Consider the following 21,999-nt stretch of genomic DNA (forward strand, 5'->3'; position numbering starts at 1 on the left):
GCGGCCGGAGCAGCGCGCCCGCCCCCTCCCGGTGCCCGGCGGCTCCGCGGCGCGTTGTGGCCGGGGCGTGCGGCGGGTCATGGCGCGGGGGCCGCTGCCGTTGTGCGCGCTGCTGGCGCTGCTGGGCGCGGCGTGCGGCGTCCACATCAAGAAAGCGGAGGCGGCGGAGCCCGGCGAGGCGCTGCGGTACCTGCACGCGGCCGAGCTGGGCGAGGCTCTGCGGGAGCTGGCGGCCTCGGCCCCCCCGGGCCTGGCGCGGCTCTTCAGCATCGGCGAATCGGTGGAGGGGCGGCCGCTGTGGGTGCTGCGCCTGACGGCGGGGCAGGAAGCGCCCCGGGCCGGCGAGGAGCCCGGCGGGCCGCCCCTGCCCGGGCGGCCGCAGGTGAAGCTGGTGGGCAACATGCACGGCGACGAGCCCCTGGCGCGGCCGCTGCTGCTGCAGCTCGCCCGGGAGCTGGTGCGGGGCTGGGCCGGCGGCGACGCGCGGATCGGCCGCCTCCTGAACACCACCGACCTCTACCTGCTGCCCAGCCTCAACCCCGACGGCTTCGAGCACGCCCAGGAGGGGGACTGCGGCGGCGGCGGGGCGGGCGGCCGGGAGAACAGCCGCGGCCGGGACCTCAACCGCAGCTTCCCCGACCAGTTCGAAGCCTCCGAGCCCGACCTGGAGCCCGTGCCCGAGGTGCGAGCCCTCATCGCCTGGATGCGGCGCAACAAGTGAGTGCGGGGCGGCCCCGTGTCGTCCGGGTTACCTTCCTCCCAGTGCCCGACCTCCGGCATTGCCGTTCTCTGCCATCTCCCTTTCAGCTTTGGGGAGCGAGGTTTAGTTCGAGGAGCTCTCCTTGTCATCGCAGCCCATCGGGAGCCGTGCTTTGGGAGGCCCTGCAGGCTGCCCCCTGAGTGGCGTGTCCCGGTCTGATGGCTCGGTTGTCTGGGAGCCCTCCTGGTTTGTTACAGTTCAAAGTTAGTTCCTAGAGAAACCTTTGCACGTTCTTAATATCATTTTGGTAATTACTTTTTGCTTTCTGTTCGTTAATTTAATGGTTTTGCTAAAGTGGGGTGAGGTTTTCATTTAAACCAGGCTGGAATAGAAAGAATGCAATCCTTTGTGCACTGCTGCGCTTGCTTCACCAACATAGTGCTGGTACAGGAGGGAACGGGTAAACAAGAACTGCTGGACTTAAATAATAAAACAAAAAGAAATAGATAGCGGGTGTAACCCAATTCACGTGTGCTGCCTGAAGCAAGGACGGGTGTTGGTCGTGTTACCTCTGCTTAGAAACAAAATCATTCTGAGCTTCAATTCTCTTTCTGCTGGAGGCAGCTGTTGCTGGCTTCTTATTCACAGCATGACCCTTAATTCTTTCCTTTTTCCCAACCCCAGGTTTCTGCTCTCTGGCAACCTGCATGGTGGTTCAGTGGTTGCAAGCTATCCCTACGACGACTCGCCCACACATAAGCCCACAGGAGTCTACAGTAAATCGGCTGATGATGAAGTGTTCAAATATTTGGCAAAAGCTTATGCGTCACATCACCCCATAATGAGGACTGGCAAGCCAAATTGCCCTGGCGAGGAGGGAGAGACCTTCCCAGAGGGCATCACCAATGGTGCCCAGTGGTATGATGTGGAAGGTAAGCTGTGCTGCTGAGCCACTCTCGCTGCCTCTTTGGGTCACATAGTAGTGTATAGAAATGATTTCTTCTTGCTCCTGCTGAGAAGCAGTAGTGATGGTCACCAAGGGAAGGATGGTAGGTGAGATGTTTCTAGCTTGGGATGTGTTCTAGCAGATTGAAATGGCTTCGTGGTTGCACTGGCAAGTGCTTGGTGCATCTCAGCTTGGGAGATGCTTATGAGGAACAGATCACAGTGCACTGGAGGGCTCTTCTGCCCTCATTAGTTGCCACAGGGTTATCCTGCACCTGAGTAGCTTCATCTGGCAATGGGACTGTGATTAAGGCCTTGAGGTGGTTACCAGGTTTTAATGATGATACAGGAAGGTGGGCTTTTGTTAACGAAATGAAAATCTAAGCAGCATTGAACTGAAACCAGCACCAGTGTGCTATGAGGGTTTTTCAACCTCTAAACTTGTGAGTTTGTAAGTGGTTAAAAGGTGGCCAGCTGTAAAGGTGTGGAAGGATCTAAGTGCACGGTCTGAGCTAACCTAGCTGCTCTCCCTGAGGTGGGGTGCTTTGGCCATGCAGTGGGCTGAGCTGTGTGCGTCACTTCTGCTGCTGCTGAGCCTTAAATGTCAGTTTGTGATGAGGTGCTCTTGTGGAAAGGACTCTGTGAGTAGCGGGAAGAGAAATCTTGGCTGTGCCCTTAGAAAGGATTACAGCATTTCCACACCCCCTCTGCGGAAGTTGTACAACCACGAGCTCCCTGGGCAGCACAGTGACTTCTGTGGTGAGGACAGGGCACCAATCTGGCGTAACTGATGTAAAGAAGTTGCACTGCTTTGCTGTGTCTGGACTGCTCCGCTTTCCTTCGTGCTGGGGCTGAGGGAGAAGGCAGGAGTGCAATGAAATCAGGCATAGCAGATCCCAAATAGCTTACAGCTCAACGAATCCTAAACATACGGTGTCTTTCCAAAACGTGGATTTCAGAGTTGAATCATATGCTAACCCGACATCCATGTTTCTGGGGAAGCAAGGAGAGTGATCCATTATTAGAGCTGATGACATCACCGCCGTGCTGGAGGAGGAAGTCCTTATCTGAGCGGTGGACGGGTCATTCCTGAAGATTTCACTGTTCTGATAAGCTGCAGTATTCAAACAAGATGTGGCTCTGCCATGTTTGCTAACAGCCGTCTCCTCTCCTCCACCCTGCCCAGCACAGCGCTGGTATTTACTGGCTCAAGGTTCACTCTGGAAAGCGGAAAGTTCAGCACAAGGAAGGTTTGTGTAATCTCGTGCATCTGCTCGTGACGAACAGGATATCCTGGATGGTCTGTGCTGCCTTGTTCTGATGGTGGTTGTTATCGGCAACTGTTGAGATCAATAGGTTTCTTCACTGCAGCTCCAGGGCTTTTGGCTTCTTCCTGGACTGGGATGGGTGTGCTCTGCAGGGAGGCTGCTTTGAGCTTTCGGCTCAAGTTCCCCTGTCACTAGAGCAAGAAATGCTTCTCACCGCAGGGTTTACTTCATTCTCCTGCTGGGTTGGGGAATGCCCCACCAGTGCCAGCCAGCCCATAGAAGGTTTGCTAGCAGCTGCTGCACAGGTGTGAGCATTTTGGGCTGCCTTTGTCTTGGAAGCTAGCGAAGCTGGGGTTTGCCTGCTTTCCTCATGCAGGAAATGGCAAGGTGCGAGCTAGACCGCAGCACTGTGGTTTATAAACCTAATAGCCTCCAACGTTCAGCCTCTGCGGAAACAAACCCTTGAGCTGTGACAAGCCACAACCTCAGGCTCCGTGCTGATGGCTGCAGGCAGTGATTATAGGCCGTGTGCTAATGCTGGCTCAGAGTGAAGTGCTGCTAGGCTGACGCCTGTGCCATCTCAGCCATGCCATAACTTCCATCTGGCTGCTGATCAGGAGGGTGATGGCAACCCTTGGAGCACATCCCACACTGATGTATAACCCATGAATAGGGGGAGAGTGCAGATGAGCTAACAGATAACACAGGGGGCAGCCTGCAGATCTTGAAGTCATGTCAAGTTTCAGTATTGCTTTGTGGTTTGGGGTGTTAGCGCTGATTTTCAGTAGTGGATGCAGTCAGTGGTACACTGCTGTACTCAGACAGGCTTTAACCAGCGACTGCAGAACTGGAGCACGTGGGAGGAGGAGGACAGGGAAATCCTGGTACACTTTAGGAGCTTCCTGGCTGGGCTGAGCTCTGGTGAGAAGCATATGGCATGCCTGAGGTGCAGGGCAAGTGCTTGTGGCCTGCAGAGCAGGTTGTGCTGGGAAAGGCTGCAGCCTCCAAGTGAACTGAAGCCAGGAAAAACAAAGACTTGAGAACAAAATGTTTCAACAGGTGGAAATTTTCCTACCACGTTTTATTGTGTGAAATCAAACATGCTGGAAAGCCAATTGCTGTGGGATTCTTTGTCCAGTTCCCTGATGCCAGACCCCATTAACTTTGTTTTCAGTAACCTCTTGTGTGTATCAAGCTAAGGTGGCAAGTGCAAACCATCCGAGTAATTCTTAAGGTCAAGTGTGAGCAGAGTATGGCTCCCTGCCACGCAGCTCAATGTGGCTGCCGCGTTCCAGCTGCTATAGATAAGTGTGTCTGGCACTGCTCGGGCTATCTTTGCTGTGCATGTGCTTAGTCTTCCTTCCTTTGTAACCTCTAGGGCTTTTAACTACTGAATGGCCAGTTCAGATCAAGAAAATAGTTGGAAAGTTGGGCTGTTTTATAATGTGGTTTAGTGCAGAATGGGTCAAGAAGGGCAGCTGTCCTGGAGAGTCCATGAGCTTAAGGAACTTTTGTCTGTGGGATGGATGTGTTTGCTTTTAGGTGGTAAAGGCCCTGACTCAGAAATGGAATCAATTGTGACATTGAATGGGGTGTTTTATGGGCTGCCTCAGGAGGCTTTTTCTTTATTCGTAGCCTCACTGTGAAAGATCCTTTCCTTGCTGCTTTCGGTCTGTGCTGTGCAGCTGCTGGAGGTGCTTATCAGGTGTTGGGGCAGGGAGAGGTTTGATGGGGGTTAGGTGTGTGTTTGTCAGCTTGTGAGCAGCTCGTGGCGACATCGAACTCAGAGCAGTTGAAAGGAGCCCTGAGAACAGCAGCTGCTTGTGAGATCCCTGCTGTGGCCTCTGCTTCCTGGGCATGTCCAAAGGCAACTGCAGTGTGAGCTCTGATAGAAGGTTTCACCCCATGGCTTCCTGGGTTATGCAGTGAGCTGCCATTGTGTTTATGTACATTTCTTTAATGTAAATCTTTATTTTTTCATTGAGAAAACTGTTGGCTTGGTTGTTCGAGGCTCTGATGCCTCTTTTCACATGTAACATGAACCACTGGACAGTGCAGTGCATGGCAAGTTGCTGCTCTGCTCCCTGGGGCCTTGGAAGACTGCAGGGTGTGCTGCTCTGGGCTGGATTGTGAGCTGGTGGAGCTGCAGGCTGAAACCTCACCTCCTCTGAGTTTTAATGACTGCAGACTAGTGGACCAGAACATTCCCCTGCCTTTTTGGGGCTGTTGCTGGTCTCACACTGTGAAGCAATCAGCCCTGTCCACGGAGGAAGCAACTTGTGCAGTGTATTTAATCACGTCTCTAGCTTGCCTTGTGCCATCTGCTCTCCTTGCAGAGCAGACAGGAGCCTTTCTCTTCTGTGACTGAACTGCAGGTCTCCATCTCCTAGTGTTTGCTCCACCGAGAGCTGGAATTAAAGAGCTTTCTTCATTATGTATTATTTAAAAATTGAGTCTTTCCAGGCTGGCCTGAAAGGCTTCTCTGGCATCTGGTGTATTTATGGTGTCGGGAGCTCCGGGCATGACTTGAGTGCTGCATTCTGCTGCCTGCCTGGTGTGGAGCTTGGCAGAGAGCAGAAGCATGCTGCAGGGCTCCTGTGCTACGAGAGGTCTGAGCCTGCTGCCTGATACAGAGGGGGTGGGACAGAGCAGGGGAAGGATTCTGCTGGGCAGGGCTGCATCTGTGTTGGAAAGCAAGGGGTCAGCTCCAGCTGTTCTGGTACAGGTCTGTACACCTACAGATCTCCTGCCTACCCAAGAGGCTGTGCAGATGGCATATGGGAAAATATGTGATTCCATATGCTGTAAAAATAGCTGTCCTGCTCTGCAGTGGGTCTGTGAGAAAGTCAAATATATGCAGCACATAACATCCATATTTTCAAGCATGCAGTGGACTATTTCTTGAAGAGGCTCTCACCAAAATCAATGTACCACGCTCCAATTTAGTCCGTTACTACTCTATTATGGGTGAGCATCTGTCTTAAATCTACTTGAATGGCAGATGAAGCACTAAATATGCTTCGTAATGGCTCTGGTTTACGTATGGATGTTTTCAAATGCATTAGCATCCTGCTATGAACAGATGGTTCCAGGCTGGCAAATCGTTCCGCTCTGCATAGAGTTTACAGCCTGCTGTGGGCTGCTTTTCTGAGCCTGGTAACAGGAGCTGTGTAAAACCAGAGTCACAGGCCTGGCACCTCCGACCTCCTGAGCTGAGATTTACAGGTGGGTTGTTTTTTTTAGGTCCTCAAACACTTTTTTGGGCCAGAAAAGCCTCTTTCCTGTTTTAATCTCAGCCCTTGCACAAGCTGCAGTGCTCTCTTTGTGGGAAATGCCATTTGATTTGCTATGGGAGCTGCCTGTTCCCTTGGTAGCAGGCTCCCAGAAGAACCAGGGAGAAGTGGGACATCTCTGATCCAGCCCCATCCCTCCTGTCTTCCCAGAGGTCTGTGCTGTCAGTCCATCTGTTTCACCAGGCTGCCATGGGGCTCTTTGATTCAGGACAGCAGTCTGTTGTGGACAGTGAGTGCTCATGGTTGCCATGCTCACTGGAGAACTGCTGTGCTTGGGGGAGTGGTGCTGATACCGTTCCAGGCCATGCCTTTCACAGCCTCTGCCAATGCCAGGGTGTGTGTTTACGCCATTGTCTGCCCATCCTTTCCAGGCTGTTAGTCGTCCAGCACGTATTTCTTAGACTTACCTGCTGGCATCCTGCTGTTTGACAGGCTTGTGGTGTTTGGGGGTCATGCTGCTTATTGTTGAAAGCTCCCAATGAGTATTCATAGCATTGTGTTAGCAGCCCTGAGCTCTGGACCGTGCAATAATATCCAGCAGCCCCGAGTCCCACTGGTACATCATTCATTCCTGTTTAAGAGACAGATTTGCATGTTGAAGGTTGATCTTAACTTCAGCAAATGGGATCAGGGTGCTTGCTAGAACAAGGTGACCTTTTTTCACTCACAGCAGTGCCTGTGGTTTCTCTGAAAGGAAAGAACAAACAGATAACCTTAATGCTGGGAAACAGCTCTCCTGTGTTCTGGTGCTCATGGGCTGGTTGGTTTCACACCAAGCTGTTGAACTTCCCCAGGTTGGCATTCTGGTGTATTTTTTTGTGTCAAGGGTGAAACAACGTCTCCTGCAGGCAGGCCTTATGAGTCCGAGGCTGTATTGCAGCGCTCATTGAAGGACTGTGGCAGCAGCATTCCAGCTCTATGTGCCTGCCATGCTGTCTGGGCTCTGTATTGTGTGGCAAACAGCTTCCCACAGGTATTGCCAGGTGCTGTGAGTTCAGCTGACAGAGCAGCAAGGCCAAAGGGACTGCCTGCAGCTGAACACCCAGTGTGATTGTTACTGGGAGAAGAGAACTGTCTGCCCCAGCACAGGCTTTCACAATGATCCCGTCTGACTTTCCTGCTGAGGTTCTCTCCCTGGGGCTGTGGCAGTGTCCTGGTGAGTGCCACAGGGGGCCAAAGGATGGAGAAGAGCATGTATCTCATGAAGGGATGTCTGTGTATTGCTCTCATGACAAATCTCTGCCTTGTTTCCTCAGGTGGGATGCAGGATTACAACTACGTGTGGGCCGACTGCTTTGAGATCACACTGGAGCTGTCCTGCTGCAAATATCCACTGACCTCTGAGCTCAAGATGGAGTGGGAGAACAACCGTGAATCCCTCCTCTCTTTCATAGAGAAGGTAGTGTGAGCTGATGTGGGGTGTGGGGACAGCACCTGAGAAACCCCTGTGCCCCTGGTGGGCTGGGAGCACTGCATTGGCTGCTCTCGTGGGCTGCATGTGGTAACACAGCTGCTGCAGATGCTGCACAGAGGTTGGGGACTACAAAGGTCCTGTGTGTCTGTGGTTCTGCCACAGTTCCCACATCCTCGGTGATGGTGTTACACAGTGTTACACAGAAAGACTGTGAGTTGCAGATCTCACTACCCACGTGTGGGTTGTGTAGGGGACAGTTTAGCCTGCGGAGGGAGGTAGCTGTGCTCTATCCCTTGATATAGCCTGTAACCCTGCTGTGTTCATTATATTACGTGCCTGTTGCCGTGTGCAATCATAGTTCAAACTATGCAGGGGAGAATCAGTTTTGAGAAGCTGCTGCCTTTCCAATGCATGCTGAATTTCCTGTCCTTGCTCGCAGGCCAAGCACTGTCTGAACCATAGGCCACTGTTTGTCTTTGCCTGGCAGCTGTCCTGCTCTGTGCATCTGGGAACAGGAGGGGGTGGTATCGTTGATGAGGACACTGTTGCCCTGCTGTTACCTATCTTCAGCCAGAGCTTTCTGTTGTTTTCTTCAGGTCCACATTGGAGTGAAAGGTTTTGTCAGGGATGCAGTCACCAAGGCTGGTTTGGAGAACACGACCATTGTTGTTGCTGGTATTGCTCATAACATCACAGCAGGCAAATACGGCGACTACCACCGGCTGCTGGTGCCTGGGACCTACAATGTGACCGCCGTTGTGACAGGGTAATGCCTCCACGGTGCTGCCACCTGCTTGTGTTACTTTACTTGATTTCTTCCCCTTGAGCATCTTGTGTATTTAAGGGGCTTGGCTGGAAGCTGCAGCAGGAAAGGCCTCCTGCAATGGATTAGAGCTGCAGCTGTGTTTGTTCACCCCTGCCCTGCTGCGGTTGGGAGCTGCTGGGTGCACAGCAATTCTGCTCCCTTCATTTGCTTGTATCAACCTGCATCTTATGGGCAAAAGGAGGAAGTGCTGTAGGTCATCCCAGTAAGAGATTTCCTCACATCTGGGGGTAAATGTGTTGCTTGCTGCTGGCCAGCCCTTTGCTGCACCTGTGGCTTCTTCTTTGGAGAGTCCATAAACAGGAACTCATGCCTCTGACACAGCAAAGGAGTTGGACACAGTTGGATTTGGAGGTATGGGATGAGCCCCATCAGCTTGTTTTGCTGGTGAATCTCTCTCATAGTTGTTAACATCCCAGTGTGCTCAGACTGGGAGGAAGAGGATGGGAAAATCTGCAAAGGTTTTGGCCTCTGTTCTGCAGATCCTCCTTGCTGAAGCATGCTCTTTCTGTTGTTTTTTCTTACAGTTACACACCACTGACCAAAGAAAACATTGAGGTGAAGGAGGGAGATGCAACAGAAGTGGATTTCTTCTTGCAACCAGCTGTCATGGCACCAGCTCCCAACCTCACACAGCTCACAGCAACACCCGCTCCTACTTCCACCATTGCCTCCACTGTGGTGCAGGCCGAAGCCCCGAGCCCAACCTCTCTCCATCAGCCCATCCAACCTGTGGATTTCCGCCACCACCACTTCTCAGACATGGAGATCTTTCTGCGGCGGTACGCCAACGAGTACCCCAACATCACCCGGCTGTACTCTGCGGGCAAGTCAGTGGAGCTGCGGGAGCTGTATGTGATGGAGATCTCAGACAACCCTGGTGTCCACGAAGCAGGTGATGTGGGAGATTCTTTCTAGCAAAACACACAAATGCAAGAGATAGACCCTTAGCTTTGGGAGACTATGGGCAGAGCAGAAAGGAAATGTAGAGCTGGCATCTGGAGAGAGACTGAGGTCCTCCTCTTTAGAAAGACCAGGTGCAGTGGATGGCTCTTGGGTGAGTTAAAGAGCATTCCTAGGGAAATTTTTAGCTGGGTGGGTGGGACTCTGGGGACAGAAAGACTAAGCACCCTCCTTGCACTAATATTCATCCTCTTGGTGTTGTGGGAGCAGAAGGATATGTGTTAGGTAAATGAGTGCAGTGCTGCTGGTGGTGAGATGTCTCCAAGCTTTAACATAACGGCCATAATTATCTCTTTGGTGTGGCTGTGTGTCTGCAGGTGAACCAGAGTTCAAGTATATTGGTAACATGCATGGGAATGAAGTTGTGGGGCGAGAGCTGCTGCTGAACCTCATCGAGTACCTCTGCAAGAACTTTGGCACAGATCCTGAAGTGACTGACTTGGTCCGGAGCACACGGATCCACATCATGCCATCCATGAACCCAGATGGCTATGAGAAGTCCCAGGAAGGTAATGCTGCATGTGTTGAAGCCCCTGTGGGATTTCTAGCTCTGAGAACGAGAGCTGGGGTTTGTCATACCTCTGGGAAGTCTAGAAGCATTCTGCTGGAGCTGAAGTGCTGTCGGCACAGGGGGGATGGGAAAGGACTTGGTGTGTGTGGTGGGATGAGTGGGTGGACCAACCACTGCAGGAAGTGGGCGGCTGACTGATGCCTGAAGTGGTTGGAAAGAGCTCTTATGCTTTGGCAGTGTTACATATGCTGCCCCTGTTTGGGTCCCCTTATGGTTTGCGGCTATCCCAACGCTTATTTAAAAACAAAAAAAGACATTCCTTTTACACAGCTCATACTTGCTATGCTTTGGTCCGTGCTCTTACTGACATGTGATGTGGGAGCCAGGCAGTCTGCAGAGCACTAGTCCAAGGGTAATGTAGGCTTTTATTGTGGTGTTGAAATTGGCAAAAATATTCAAGGAAGTCCTTCAAACTGCGTGGCTTTTGCAGATTGGCCCAACAAAGCTTGTCCAGAACAGTTTTCTGGAAGTATAGAGCTCTGCTTGTCTTTAACACAGAACTTGTCCATCTGGTTTGAGAAGGTCTGAACTTCTGTGGTCATGACAGCAGCTGGGATTGTTCGTGGTTCAACGTCCTTATGCCAGCTAAGGCCTGACTGGCACTGACAGGGCCCCCAGACACCTTTATGCACTCCTGCTGGGGGAAGGTGGATGTCCCATCACTATGGAGTGCAGGGTTCAAACCTGAACCTTTGTTTAATTTTTAGGAGACAGAGGAGGAACTGTTGGCAGAAACAACAGCAACAACTACGACCTGAACCGGAACTTCCCAGATCAGTTCTTCCAGGTGACAGACCCTCCACAGCCTGAAACTCTGGCTGTCATGAGTTGGTTGAAGACTTACCCGTTTGTGCTTTCAGCAAACCTGCATGGAGGTACGTCAGCTACACCAGGCTCCTTCCTCACCACCAAGGTTTGAGGATGGAGAATGCAGGAATGTCTCTTGCTGTGTTCATGGCATGGACTGAGGAGTTCTGCTCTGAAACAGCAGGAGCAAAAGCAGCCAGGTTCCTGTACTGGGGATGGTGTCTGTAGAAAAAGGGGAAATCGAATCTACTGTTAGTTGGTTGGAGTTTATGCTGCTGGAAGATGGATCAGAAGCTGAAAGACATGTCCCCAAGAACACCTGTGGGCAGTTGAAGAGGCTGCTGGGAGGAGCACAGCCACTTTTCTCAAGGGAGCACATGTACAAGGCAGCAGCTGGCATGTTGCCTGTGAAGAGATGGGGCAGTTGGGGTGGGCTCCCCTGTCAGCAGCTGCTCAGTGGCTGGATCTGTGGATGTGGCAGTGCCAGGTGTGGCAGTGCTGTGACTGTCAGAGGCTTCATAGTATTTATAAATTGAGGGAAAAACAATGTAATTCTGAGGGTTCCCTGCCTCGAATTGCACAGCAGAATGATGAAATTTGCTTTGATTTGATTATCTTTTTAGAGTGATCTAAATTAAGTCTTTGCATTACAGTTTATTCCCTGGACACTTTGTCTGCTGGCTTGGAGCTGTGGTGACTTGCAGGTGTTGCTCTGTGCTAACGTGTTTAATTCTGTAATGCAGTAGTACAGTGTGCGGGTGAGAGGGAGCTGGCTGTTCTCCAGCATCAGTGCTGTCTCAGTCCCACAGAGCCCTTAGCACAGCCTGCCTAGGGAAAGTCTCAGCCAGTCAGAGCTGTCATAGTCTGCCTGTCTTTGCAGTAAGCTCCTGAAGGCTGACAAGGTGCAGCAATTGGGCCAGGACTCTCCAAAGAAAAAGAAAAGCTGCTTCTGTTAGGCTGAGGACTCCATTGAAAGTGTGCAAGTCTGAGTCAAATTTCACTTCCCCTGCAGGATCTCTGGTGGTTAATTACCCCTATGATGACGATGAACAAGGAATGGCCATATACAGCAAATCCCCTGACGATGCTGTGTTTCAGCAGCTGGCACTTTCTTACTCCAAGGTAAAGCTTTAAAATGGGAAATCCCATCTGCCAGGATGATTCCTGATGCTGTCCTGAGCCCTCTGAGTGCATGGTAGAGAAGCCAGTCTGTTAGAACAGAAGTTCCAGTGGCTCCAGAGAGCAGACTCAGCTTCACATGTTGCATCTTCTTTTTCAGGAGAATAAAAAGATGTATCAGGGAAGCCCATGTAAGGACATGTACCCCAATGAGTACTTCCCACATGGCATCACAAATGGGGCCCAGTGGTACAATGTTCCAGGTAAAGTCATCCTGAAGTCTCTTGAGGTGTTTCTTTCCAAGTTAATGTGTGCAGCTTAAAGAATTTAGTCTGATCAATCACAGACTTTGCATTTCTCAACACAGCTTGCTGGGACTTGGGTTTCTTTTGTAAACACTCCAGTAATGTACCCAGGTTAAGCCATTCCGGAGGGGAGGAATTTATGGTGTGGTGTTTCTGGTTACCAGCAGTGCTTGGATATGATAGGCATTTACAAGGAGGGTGGTTATTTGTCTGCAGTGTTGACAGCCCTCTGAAGCTTGAGTCTTGCCCCATGTTAAAAGCCTTCTCACTTTGGTATTAATCACATGTAGTAGTTAGTATTTAATCATTCTCTGATGTTTTTTTAATTATTCTTTTTCCTTTGAGCAATGTTACAGCATCCCTCAGGTCATGTCAAAGCTACTTTTACATTCCTGTTGTAGGTGGGATGCAAGACTGGAATTATTTAAACACAAACTGCTTTGAAGTGACCATTGAGTTGGGCTGTGTGAAATACCCAAATGCAGAGGAGCTGCCAAAGTACTGGGAGCAGAACCGCAGGTCCCTCCTGCAGTTCATGAAACAGGTGAGACGTTTTGACCCCCAAAAGATAGTGAGAGCTGCCTCTTAGGCCTGGATTAGAGGTGCTGGAAGAAACAGACTGATCCACGCACTGCAGTGAGTGTTGCTTCCTGGCTGGTCCAGGTCCCTGCTCACAGCAATCGTTCCTACCCAAACATGCATTGATTTCCTCTTTTCCCCTCTTTATTGTGCCAAAAATCTGTATGGAAACAGCAGCCAGGTGGTGCAGGTGGGGGCATTTCATTTTCCAATAGCTCTGTTTTCCCTTGGCTAGAGTGTCCCTTCTGTGCTGTTTCCATCTGGCTAATGGGTGCTGGCAGCGCAGTGCAGCTGGGGCATGCAAACAAAGGTGTGGGGCAGAGCGTAATGTCATGGCATCGTGAACCAAACAATTGTCCATTTGTTGTACTCGTGTGATCTTTGTCCACACCAGCTTCACCTGAGCCCTTTTGGGACGTGTTGCTCCTCTAGGAGCACTGGGATCTGGCAGGCTCTGCATGTCAGCACTCCCACAGTGCTGTGTGTTGGAGGGCCTGCGCTGAATGGGGCTCTCTGTGTCTGTGCCAGGTTCACCGTGGGGTCTGGGGCTTCGTGCTGGATGCCATGGATGGAAGGGGCATTCTCAATGCCACCATCAGCGTCGCTGAGATCAACCACCCAGTGACCACCTACAAGGATGGAGACTACTGGCGCCTCTTGGTGCAGGGGACGTACAAAATCACAGCATCTGCACGAGGGTGAGCAAGCTGTGGCACACAGGATAGGCGCTGCACAACCACCATGGTGCTCTCCTGGCTTCTTAGTCAAGAGCTGACAAAGCTGTGTTACCCAGATGTCACGACTGTTCCTTTAGTGACAGTGTAGAGTCCAAATCTTCCCTTGTTTGGAGGTGGTGTAGGGAAGCAGTTGATAACGGGGTGTTTTTTAGGGGAGATTCTCATGCAGACAGCTGCCCACAGAAATGACTTCAATGGTTGCCAAAACCTTGTTGTTCTTTGGGTTAAAGCTGCCTGACCTGTTGTCCTGCCTGCCACGTAACCCTGCAACACCTGAGCCAGAGAAGCAGCTTAGGGCTGTGCTGGGTCCTGAGTTGCTCCCTGCCCTGCTGTTCCTATGTCCCTTTTGAAGAGTTTTTGCTGATTGCATTTCTGCTTCTTGCTTTCTTTGGTTGGAGAGCAGCAGCAGTCCTGTGCTGAGTGTCTGGGCAGGTTGGGGGGGTTGGCTCGGTGTGCAAGACCTAAACCCCTGACATTTCCTTGTCCCTTCTCTTCCTGCGTCAGATACAATCCTGTTACTAAGACAGTGGCAGTTGACAGCGAAGGTGCGGTGCAGGTCAACTTCACACTTAAACGGACAGATGCCAAAGTGGAGGAGGGAAAGGCACCAGTCCTGAATACCCCAGATACCAGCGACCCCAATGAGAAGGAGTTTGAGACTCTGATCAAGGATCTCTCTGCTGAGAATGGCGTGGAACACCTCCTGCTTTCCTCTTCGGGGAAAGTCTCTCCTTATCGATACCGTCCCTACAAGGACCTCTCCGAGTTCCTCCGAGGCCTCTATCTGAACTACCCGCACATCACCAATCTGTCCAGGTGAAAACTCAAAGCAGCAATGCTCAGCTTCTCCATGTCGCGCAATGATGAGCTGTGAATGTGATACAGAGATGGGGGGAGCTTGTTCCTGTCCTTCCCTGTGGTGCCTGAGTTCAGAGGAGCCCCAGATGTAAGGGCATCAGATGTAAGGGCACAGACACATCCGTATGCTTTTTCCTGAGACCTCATTTTACTGACTGAAACCTGGGCTGCAGTCAGCTGCCCTGGGTGCCTTGCACTGATATTCCCAGCACTGAGATGCCAGGTTCCTGCAGACATTTATTTCACACACTCTGTTCCATCTATTTTCCAAATCCTGTCTGACAGCTGTAGATGTGGACAAATACAGCTTAGGAATCTTAGAAATGTAGAGTATTCTGGGTTGGAAGGGACCTATGAGGATCATAAATCTGATGGCATTTTTTCAATTATCTGCCTTCAGATTTTAATTTAATGCTGTGAGATTTGTTTGAGGTAAGGTCCTGAGCCAAGGTTTCTGCAGGAGCTGCCTTGTAGTCCTCTGCTCTCCCCTCTGACCTTTAGCTATTATCCTCTGTCAACTTCAGAAGGCACAAATCCAGCCTCTTTGTCCCAGGGCCCTGGTTGCTTGTTGTCACCAGGCACAACTTGCTCATGTGCTGTCCATGCTGGTGCCAAGGCTGCTGTTCTGATCTGTAGCCTTTATTGTCCTCTCAGTTGCATCAGCCCTGATTGTGTTCCCTGCTTTGCTTGCATTCAGTTTGCTAACTTAATGGCACACTGTAGCAACAAGTTCTGCACTGCTGAAAATAGGCCTGCTTTTGTCCTCTGAACTGGGTGCTTTATGGATTAGTTTGATCTCTGGATGTATCCTGCACTGACTAGAGAGGAGAAAAAAGCCCAAAGCAAACACAAACCCACTTTGGAAGCATGAAGGCATTTAGCCGTTCCTTCCATGCTTACTGTGGTATTATAGGCTACATGGAGATGCATGGAGTGTTCTGTGCATCTCTACCTGGATACTTGTGTTGTGGCTGAGTGTTCTGTGCTGCTTGTCTCAGTAGCCTGCTTGTGGAAGGAGGCAGCATTCCCTTCCACAGCAGGGTTTCTCCATAAGGTCAAGCTCTGTTCCTGAGCCTACGCTCTGCTTTCTTCTCTTTTGGCAGCCTGGGTCAGAGTGTTGAGTTCCGTCAGATTTGGTCCCTTGAAATCTCCAACAAGCCCAACCAGTCTGAGCCTGAGGAGCCCAAGATCCGCTTTGTTGCTGGGATTCATGGGAACGCTCCTGTTGGTACCGAGCTGCTCCTGACACTGGCAGAATTTCTTTGCATGAACTACAAGAAGAATGCTGCTGTTACAAAGGTGAGGAGCTTTGCTGCAAGGGACCATCTTGGAGGCTTCCAGTTGTATCCTGAGAAGGCAGCACTCATCAGGAGAGACTTGTTCTGGCATGTGGATCCAACACAAGCAGGGGGGACGTTAGGAGATCTGTGGGGCTGGTGGGAACCTGTGACTTGCGAAATCAATGGAAGTAGCTATTCCTAGGAGAATATTGAGGCAAAGGAGATGCACAGAGAACAAACCCTATTAATTGTACTGATGTGTTGTTTCCTTCTTGCTTTATTCAGCTGATTGACCGAACACGGATTGTGATTGTGCCATCCCTGAACCCAGACGGACGGGAGATAGCACAGGAGAGGGGCTGCACCTCCACGATAGGCCGGACTAACGCCCACGGCAAAGATCTGGACACAGACTTCACAAGTAAAGTTAATTGATGCAAACTGACATGTGGTGTCCTGTAGAAATGCAGGCTGCAGTAGCGGTCACCTGTTGGCCTCCCTGGGGTTGGATGTAGTCATCTGATTGTGGGGTTTTCCTGTAAAGGTGGCAGTGCTCCTGCCTCAGAGCTGAGGTAGCACAGCTGCTGGGAACCATCCAGAGCTTGAATTCCCCTTCGAGACTGTAATTTGCAGATGTTTATATGGAAAGGAGAAGACAAAGCAGAGCTCTTTAGGAACAGTCCAGAGATCAGACAGTATTTTTTCCTGTTAATTGATTTCTTTCGGTTCTACATTTCTATTCTTGCTCCTTGGAAACAGTTTCCTTTTTTCATACTTTTAACTGCCTGGTATTTCCAGAGCTCTGTACCAGTGCTGTGCCCACCTTACCTGGAGAGGAAGTGTTCTCTGGCCACCTTTGGCTGGAGTCATCCCAACTGCTTTCTTAGGAGTCAGTTCAGGGACAATGAAGAAAGCAAATACACGTGAAACACTCTCTGCATCACAAAAGTAAATAGATTGGGAAAACAGTGGTGTGTCACATTTGTTAAGCTTTGCAGGTGAATTCCACCCATGAGCAGTGTGGATGAGGTGCTTTACTTAATCTTTCAGAAGCAATCTGCTGAGATCTAGCAAATATATTTTCAGTCAGATAATTTCAGCCATAAAGAAGAAATGTATTTCTGCAAGCCTCTCAAATAGCAGAGGAAGCTATCATCAATCCCTCTTCCTATTTGTTGTTCTCGTTTACAGGCAATTACTCCAGGTATTCAGGAACACGAGAGCCTGAGACCAAAGCCATCATAGACAACTTGATATCAAAGCGGGACTTCAGCCTCTCTGTTGCTCTAGATGGTGGATCTTTGCTTGTCACTTATCCCTATGATAAGCCAGTGCAGACAGGTATGACTGACTCCTCCAGGGTCTTCCCATGCAATTAGACTCTGGTTAGATGACTAAGAGCTTGTAAGGTGTAAGAGCTTGTCCTTTTCTTGGTGTTCTTGTGCTGATGGTGTGCCATATCCTCCTTTTGGGTTTAACCTTTTGGTTCTGGAGAACTGCTGGCAGTCTGTAAAGTAAAGCTCAGCACCCTCACAGGATTTAGCTTGGAGTCAGAACGTTTATAGTTTCTGTTTTCAGAACAATACTTGAGTTTTTCCTCTGCACATGATACCACCTCTCGATGTGAGAGGAAATCTGAAATCCCCCTGAAGCAACGTATGACTGTTTTATATAGGGTTGTGGGGTTAGAATAAGAACCTCTTCCCCCATTTGATAGGAGCTGCACTCCCAGTGTCTCACCTTTCTGTTTGTAGTGGAGAACAAAGAAACGCTGAAGCATTTGGCATCTGTATATGCAAACAACCATCCGTCGATGCATTTAGGCCAGCCAGGCTGTCCAAATAAGTCCGGTAGGTTTGGTTCAATCCTTTAACTTCCTGACCACTTGTGCTGGGTTCTGCCAGGAGCAGATCAGTCTGATTGCTGTGTTCTTACTCTCACAGATGAGAATATTCCTGGGGGTGTGATCCGTGGCTCTGAATGGCACAGCCACCTGGGAAGTATGAAGGTACTTCATCTCATCGCAATGCTTTCCTTCCTTGCAGATATGTCTTTAAATTTGGGCAAAACCTCAACCATCTTCAGCTGCACTCTGGGAAGCCTTTTAAGTGCTGTCTCTTGTAACTGTGGCGGTTTTGTTTCAGGATTTCAGCGTTACGTTTGGTCACTGTCCTGAGATCACTGTTTATACCAGCTGCTGTTACTTCCCCAGTGCAGGGCAGCTCCCTGGCCTGTGGGCAGAACACAGGAGGTCTCTCCTTAGCATGCTTGTGGAGGTGAGCAATGGTCTGAGGGGAGAAATCCTTGCTGGGAGTGAAGGTGGTGGGTTGGTTGCATTACTTCCTAGTGGGCTGAGCAGCCCTTGTAGTATTATACAATCTTATTTCTTAAGGGAGAAGGGGAGTGTCATGGTGGGGTGATGGTTAAGGTTGCTGAAGAACATGATGTCTTTTAAGTGGAGGACGAGGTCCTGTTTTACTTAAAGATATGCCATACACTTGGACTTGAACATGAGCCATTTGAAATGCTTTGTTTTGTTTCAGGTTCACAAAGGAGTCCATGGTTTTGTCCAAGACAAGAGTGGCAAGGCAATTTCTAAAGCTGTTATTGTTCTTAATGAAGGTTTGAGGGTTTGTACTAAAGAAGGTGGCTATTTCCATGTGCTGTTGGCTCCTGGTTTGCACAACATCAATGCTATAGCTGATGGGTACCAACAGAAGCATATGCAGGTATGTGAATTTCTGTTAGAGTTTTCCTCCCTTCCTTTCATATGAAGGCATCCATCCCTAACTTCTCTTACTTGGCTGTACCTTGTTGGCTGTGTTTAGCTTCTAGCTACATTCGTTGTCTTCTGCCTTGTTATAATGGAGAAGAATTTCTGAGCACAGCAGAGTTTTTCTAGGCAACAGTTTCTCCCTACCCTTCATTTATCTTTGGTGTCTTCCTGGTTCTGCCCTGGGCAGCAGATGTCTTTTTTTTCTATGCACACCTACCAGATGTGTAAACATTGAGGCAGACTGAGTTCTTGCATCTTTCCATAGGTCTTGGTACGCCATGATGCACCCAGCTCTGTGTTCATTGTATTTGACATGGAAAACAAGATATTTGGTCTGCCACGGGAGCTGGTTGTAACGGTTGCAGGTAAAATGGTAGCTTCATTCAAAGCTTTGAGCCTTATTTTCTGGGCTGGTTCATCCTGACGGGAACCATTTTCTCTTTACTGAGCTGGAAAAGTGGCCTGCAGCATTGAGTCATTTCCTCCTGCTTTTCCCTTCTGAACACACACTTGGCTCTGCAGACTGGTCCAACAGCCCTTGGCTCTAGTGATGCTGGCCTAGTAGATAAGAGGGAGAGAGGAAGTTGAGAATGTTGCAGGGATTTGAAAGGTCCTGAATGGACCTGGAGATGGCCAGAAGTGGGAGAATCTGTGCATAGAGCTGGGACCCAGCAGATCTTACATCTTCCCCAAGGTCTCTTTGAGTGGCCTGGCAATGGGTAAGCACGAAGGAGTTTATTTTTGTAGATGTGGCTGCTGCTGGGGAGGCTGGGATTTATTTCCAGTGATCTGCAGGAGGAACTCAGTGATACTATCTTACATTGCTAGCCCAGAAAATAAAGTTAGTGCTTCTCTACTGTGATGGAGCTCCTTCTTCCTGGGGTGCAGAAGTGAGGAAAGTGGCTGTGATTGTGTAAGAGGAGACTGATTCTGGGAAATGTAGTAGCTTCTGAGATGGGGAACATGGAATTAAATTGAGTATCTTCTCTCTGGCAGGTGCAAGTATGTCTGCTCTGATCCTCACTGCCTGTATCATCTGGTGTGTCTGCTCGATTAAGTCCAACAGACACAAGGATGGCTTCCACCGCCTGCGGCAGCACCATGACGATTATGAAGATGAAATCCGCATGATGTCCACTGGCTCCAAGAAGTCCCTCTTGAGCCATGAATTCCAGGATGAAACGGACACTGAAGAAGAAACATTATACTCCAGCAAACACTGACACCTCCCTGACAGGAAAGGAAGTTCCCATGGACTGACTAGCCCCAGTGGGAGGGGAGGGATGATCCCTCTGGATTGGTTTTGAAACATTAACTTGCAGGACTGTGTCCTCCAGAGGTTTGGGTGGCAGCTCCTGACTTCCTTCTGCTGTTTGCTCTGTTCCTATGTACATGCAAATCAGTGGGTGTTAGAGGCTGTGTTTGGGTTAAGGGCATGGCTTATGTTTTTAGGGCAAGGTCTGGAGGTTCACGTGATGCTGACTGAGAGGTAACTTAGCAGGGCGGCCAGCAGAGTTCCTAACACTTCCCCAGCATCTCAACACAGCCAGCAGATGGTGGGGAAGTGCCCCAAGACCTGTGTGGGGTCATAGTCACAACACTCTGAAGTGGCATCTACCTGTTTTGATTTCATTTTTCTTACTGTACGTGGTGGAAAGCCTTGATCCATCACCAACTCCACGTTCTGCAGAGCAGCCCTTGGAAACAGCCTGTACTTGCTTCTCAGCTGCTCCCTTGGAGCTTTTCCCTACCTTGAGATGCTGTGCTCAGCCACGCTCTGCAGTGGTTGTGGAGCACCTCTAATGTGTTGCTCGTTCCAAGCAGTGATTTGGCATCCTGAAAGCTGGGGGAGATGACATCAATTCTTGGTGTGAACTGGAGAAAGGAGCGGATGTCAGAGCTTCAGCCAACTCTGACCAAGTTCAGCAGCTTGTCAGCTCTGCAGAACTGCTGTTCCTGCTTCTGGGGAAGAAAAGTTCTGCCCCTGTCATCCCTGGTTGCATCTCATTTATGTGGACTTGGCTTTTGGAGTCTCATGTTAGTGTTGCAGCAGCGCAGTGTCTGAAGCACAACTGGGGGTTGTACTGAGCGTTATTGGAGTAGCAGAGGTGGTATCCATGGCCTGACTTGGGTCTTGACTTTTGAAGAGCAGCTGCACCCTTTGCTGTTGTCCATTTAATACCACTTAGTTATCAGAGCACTTGGAAAACAACTTCTCAAGCTCTGGTGATGCTGGGCACCAAATTAGCCTGCTGGCCTAGCTTAGCTCTGCTACTGCAGTGTCCCTGAAGTATGGAGCAAGAGCTCCACCTGCTTGTATGTCTGCAGCGTGCTGTGGGGGACTGAGTGCAAGGCGTGGGGAAGGGCTGAGTGGCTGCTGCAGGGAAAAGCAGCCAGATTCTCTTCTGGAGCACTTAAGAAATTGTTAAGAGGAGCTGCAGTGCGCATCCTCAAGCTGCATGGAGATTGTGAGGCATAGAAGGGGTGACCAGAAGGGCAGGATGCCCAAGACATTTGATTTCCAAAGCTTTTATATATTTCTGAAGTTCTTGTGCTTTCTGGGCAGAAGTCTGGGGTTAGAATGTAGGCACTTATTTCCTTGCTGCTCCTTCTTTTTGTTTGTTTCTTTTCCCCAATGGTCCGAACTCTGCGGTGCCAGGAGCACTCACTGCCTTGGATATCCAGCATACCCTGAGCTGATCTGCCTCCAGCAGGCCAGGAAGGTCTGCTGCTGAGATCTGCGTGGGGTGTTTGCACCCATGTGTGTGATGAGGGCTCTGGAGGAATAGTGTGGTAGATTCCCTGTCCCAGGCTGCTGCTCCCTATCTTGCAAGGAACCCTACGGGTGGTAGATGCCTCTGCAGAGCTGCGGAGCTGTGGCTGTGCTGAAGGTCTTGGCAGCTGCATGGAAGGGTGAAGATGACCCTCGGGTGGCAGTGAAGACCTTCTTCCCTCTCCCGTGGTGTTGGTATAGGGCAGGAAGCGTGCGGTGAGGTCTGTGCTGTGGGGACAGGGAGCTGGTTGTGCACACTGCTGCCCTGCATTGCTGTGGTGTGAATGAGCCCCTCAGTGCCTCTGCTCTGCACAGCCCATGCAGGGCTCCCAGCTCCCTGTTGGGTTTGCTGCTGCGCTGTGACTGAAGCAGCTCCGTCCCCAGCAATAAATCCTCGGGAATCAACGCATGGAGGGTGAGCGGGGCTGATCGTGCCCACGGTTCTGTCGCCGTGTGAGACCTGTCTGTGCCGCAGCGGTGCTCGGCGAGGAGCCCAGCTGTCCTCCTGTCTGTCCGTCCGTGGAAGCGTCTGCCCCACGCGCACTGTGCCTTCGCTGTACGTTGTCACGAGGGCCTCAAAGCGTCCTTCCCAGGGAGGCAAGGGCCGGCGCTGCCCCGCACGGGGCCCTCGGGTCGTTTTTTACCTGTATACCGATAACCCGTATAAAACTATTTTGATGTCCGCCCGCCTCCTCTCGTTCTTCGCCTTCCCGAGGCGGCGGGGTTGGGGACACGCGGTGCTCTGCGCCTCCCGTCCGCGCGGGGGCGCTGCGTTGGGAGGTCCGCCC

At 50.6% G+C, this 21,999-nt stretch overlaps 1 protein-coding gene across 1 annotated transcript; it reads left to right on the forward strand.

The window, feature by feature from the left end:
• Nucleotides 1–18: 18 nt before the first annotated feature.
• On the forward strand, nt 19–21,893 carry CPD (carboxypeptidase D). The gene is made up of 21 exons (XM_072353219.1): nt 19–717; nt 1,385–1,632; nt 7,463–7,605; nt 8,217–8,386; nt 8,971–9,338; nt 9,724–9,915; nt 10,685–10,852; nt 11,797–11,906; nt 12,064–12,166; nt 12,610–12,752; nt 13,316–13,485; nt 14,029–14,340; nt 15,486–15,681; nt 15,948–16,083; nt 16,854–17,003; nt 17,417–17,512; nt 17,606–17,670; nt 17,807–17,938; nt 18,206–18,391; nt 18,704–18,803; nt 19,435–21,893. Exons 1-21 carry the CDS (start codon nt 80–82, stop codon nt 19,659–19,661), a joined length of 4,053 nt encoding a protein of 1,350 aa, XP_072209320.1. The 5' UTR covers nt 19–79; the 3' UTR covers nt 19,662–21,893.
• Nucleotides 21,894–21,999: the final 106 nt, after the last annotated feature.

Source organism: Excalfactoria chinensis, chromosome 19 (genome assembly GCF_039878825.1).
Source record: "Excalfactoria chinensis isolate bCotChi1 chromosome 19, bCotChi1.hap2, whole genome shotgun sequence".
In the NCBI taxonomy this organism is placed as follows: domain Eukaryota; kingdom Metazoa; phylum Chordata; class Aves; order Galliformes; family Phasianidae; genus Excalfactoria; species Excalfactoria chinensis.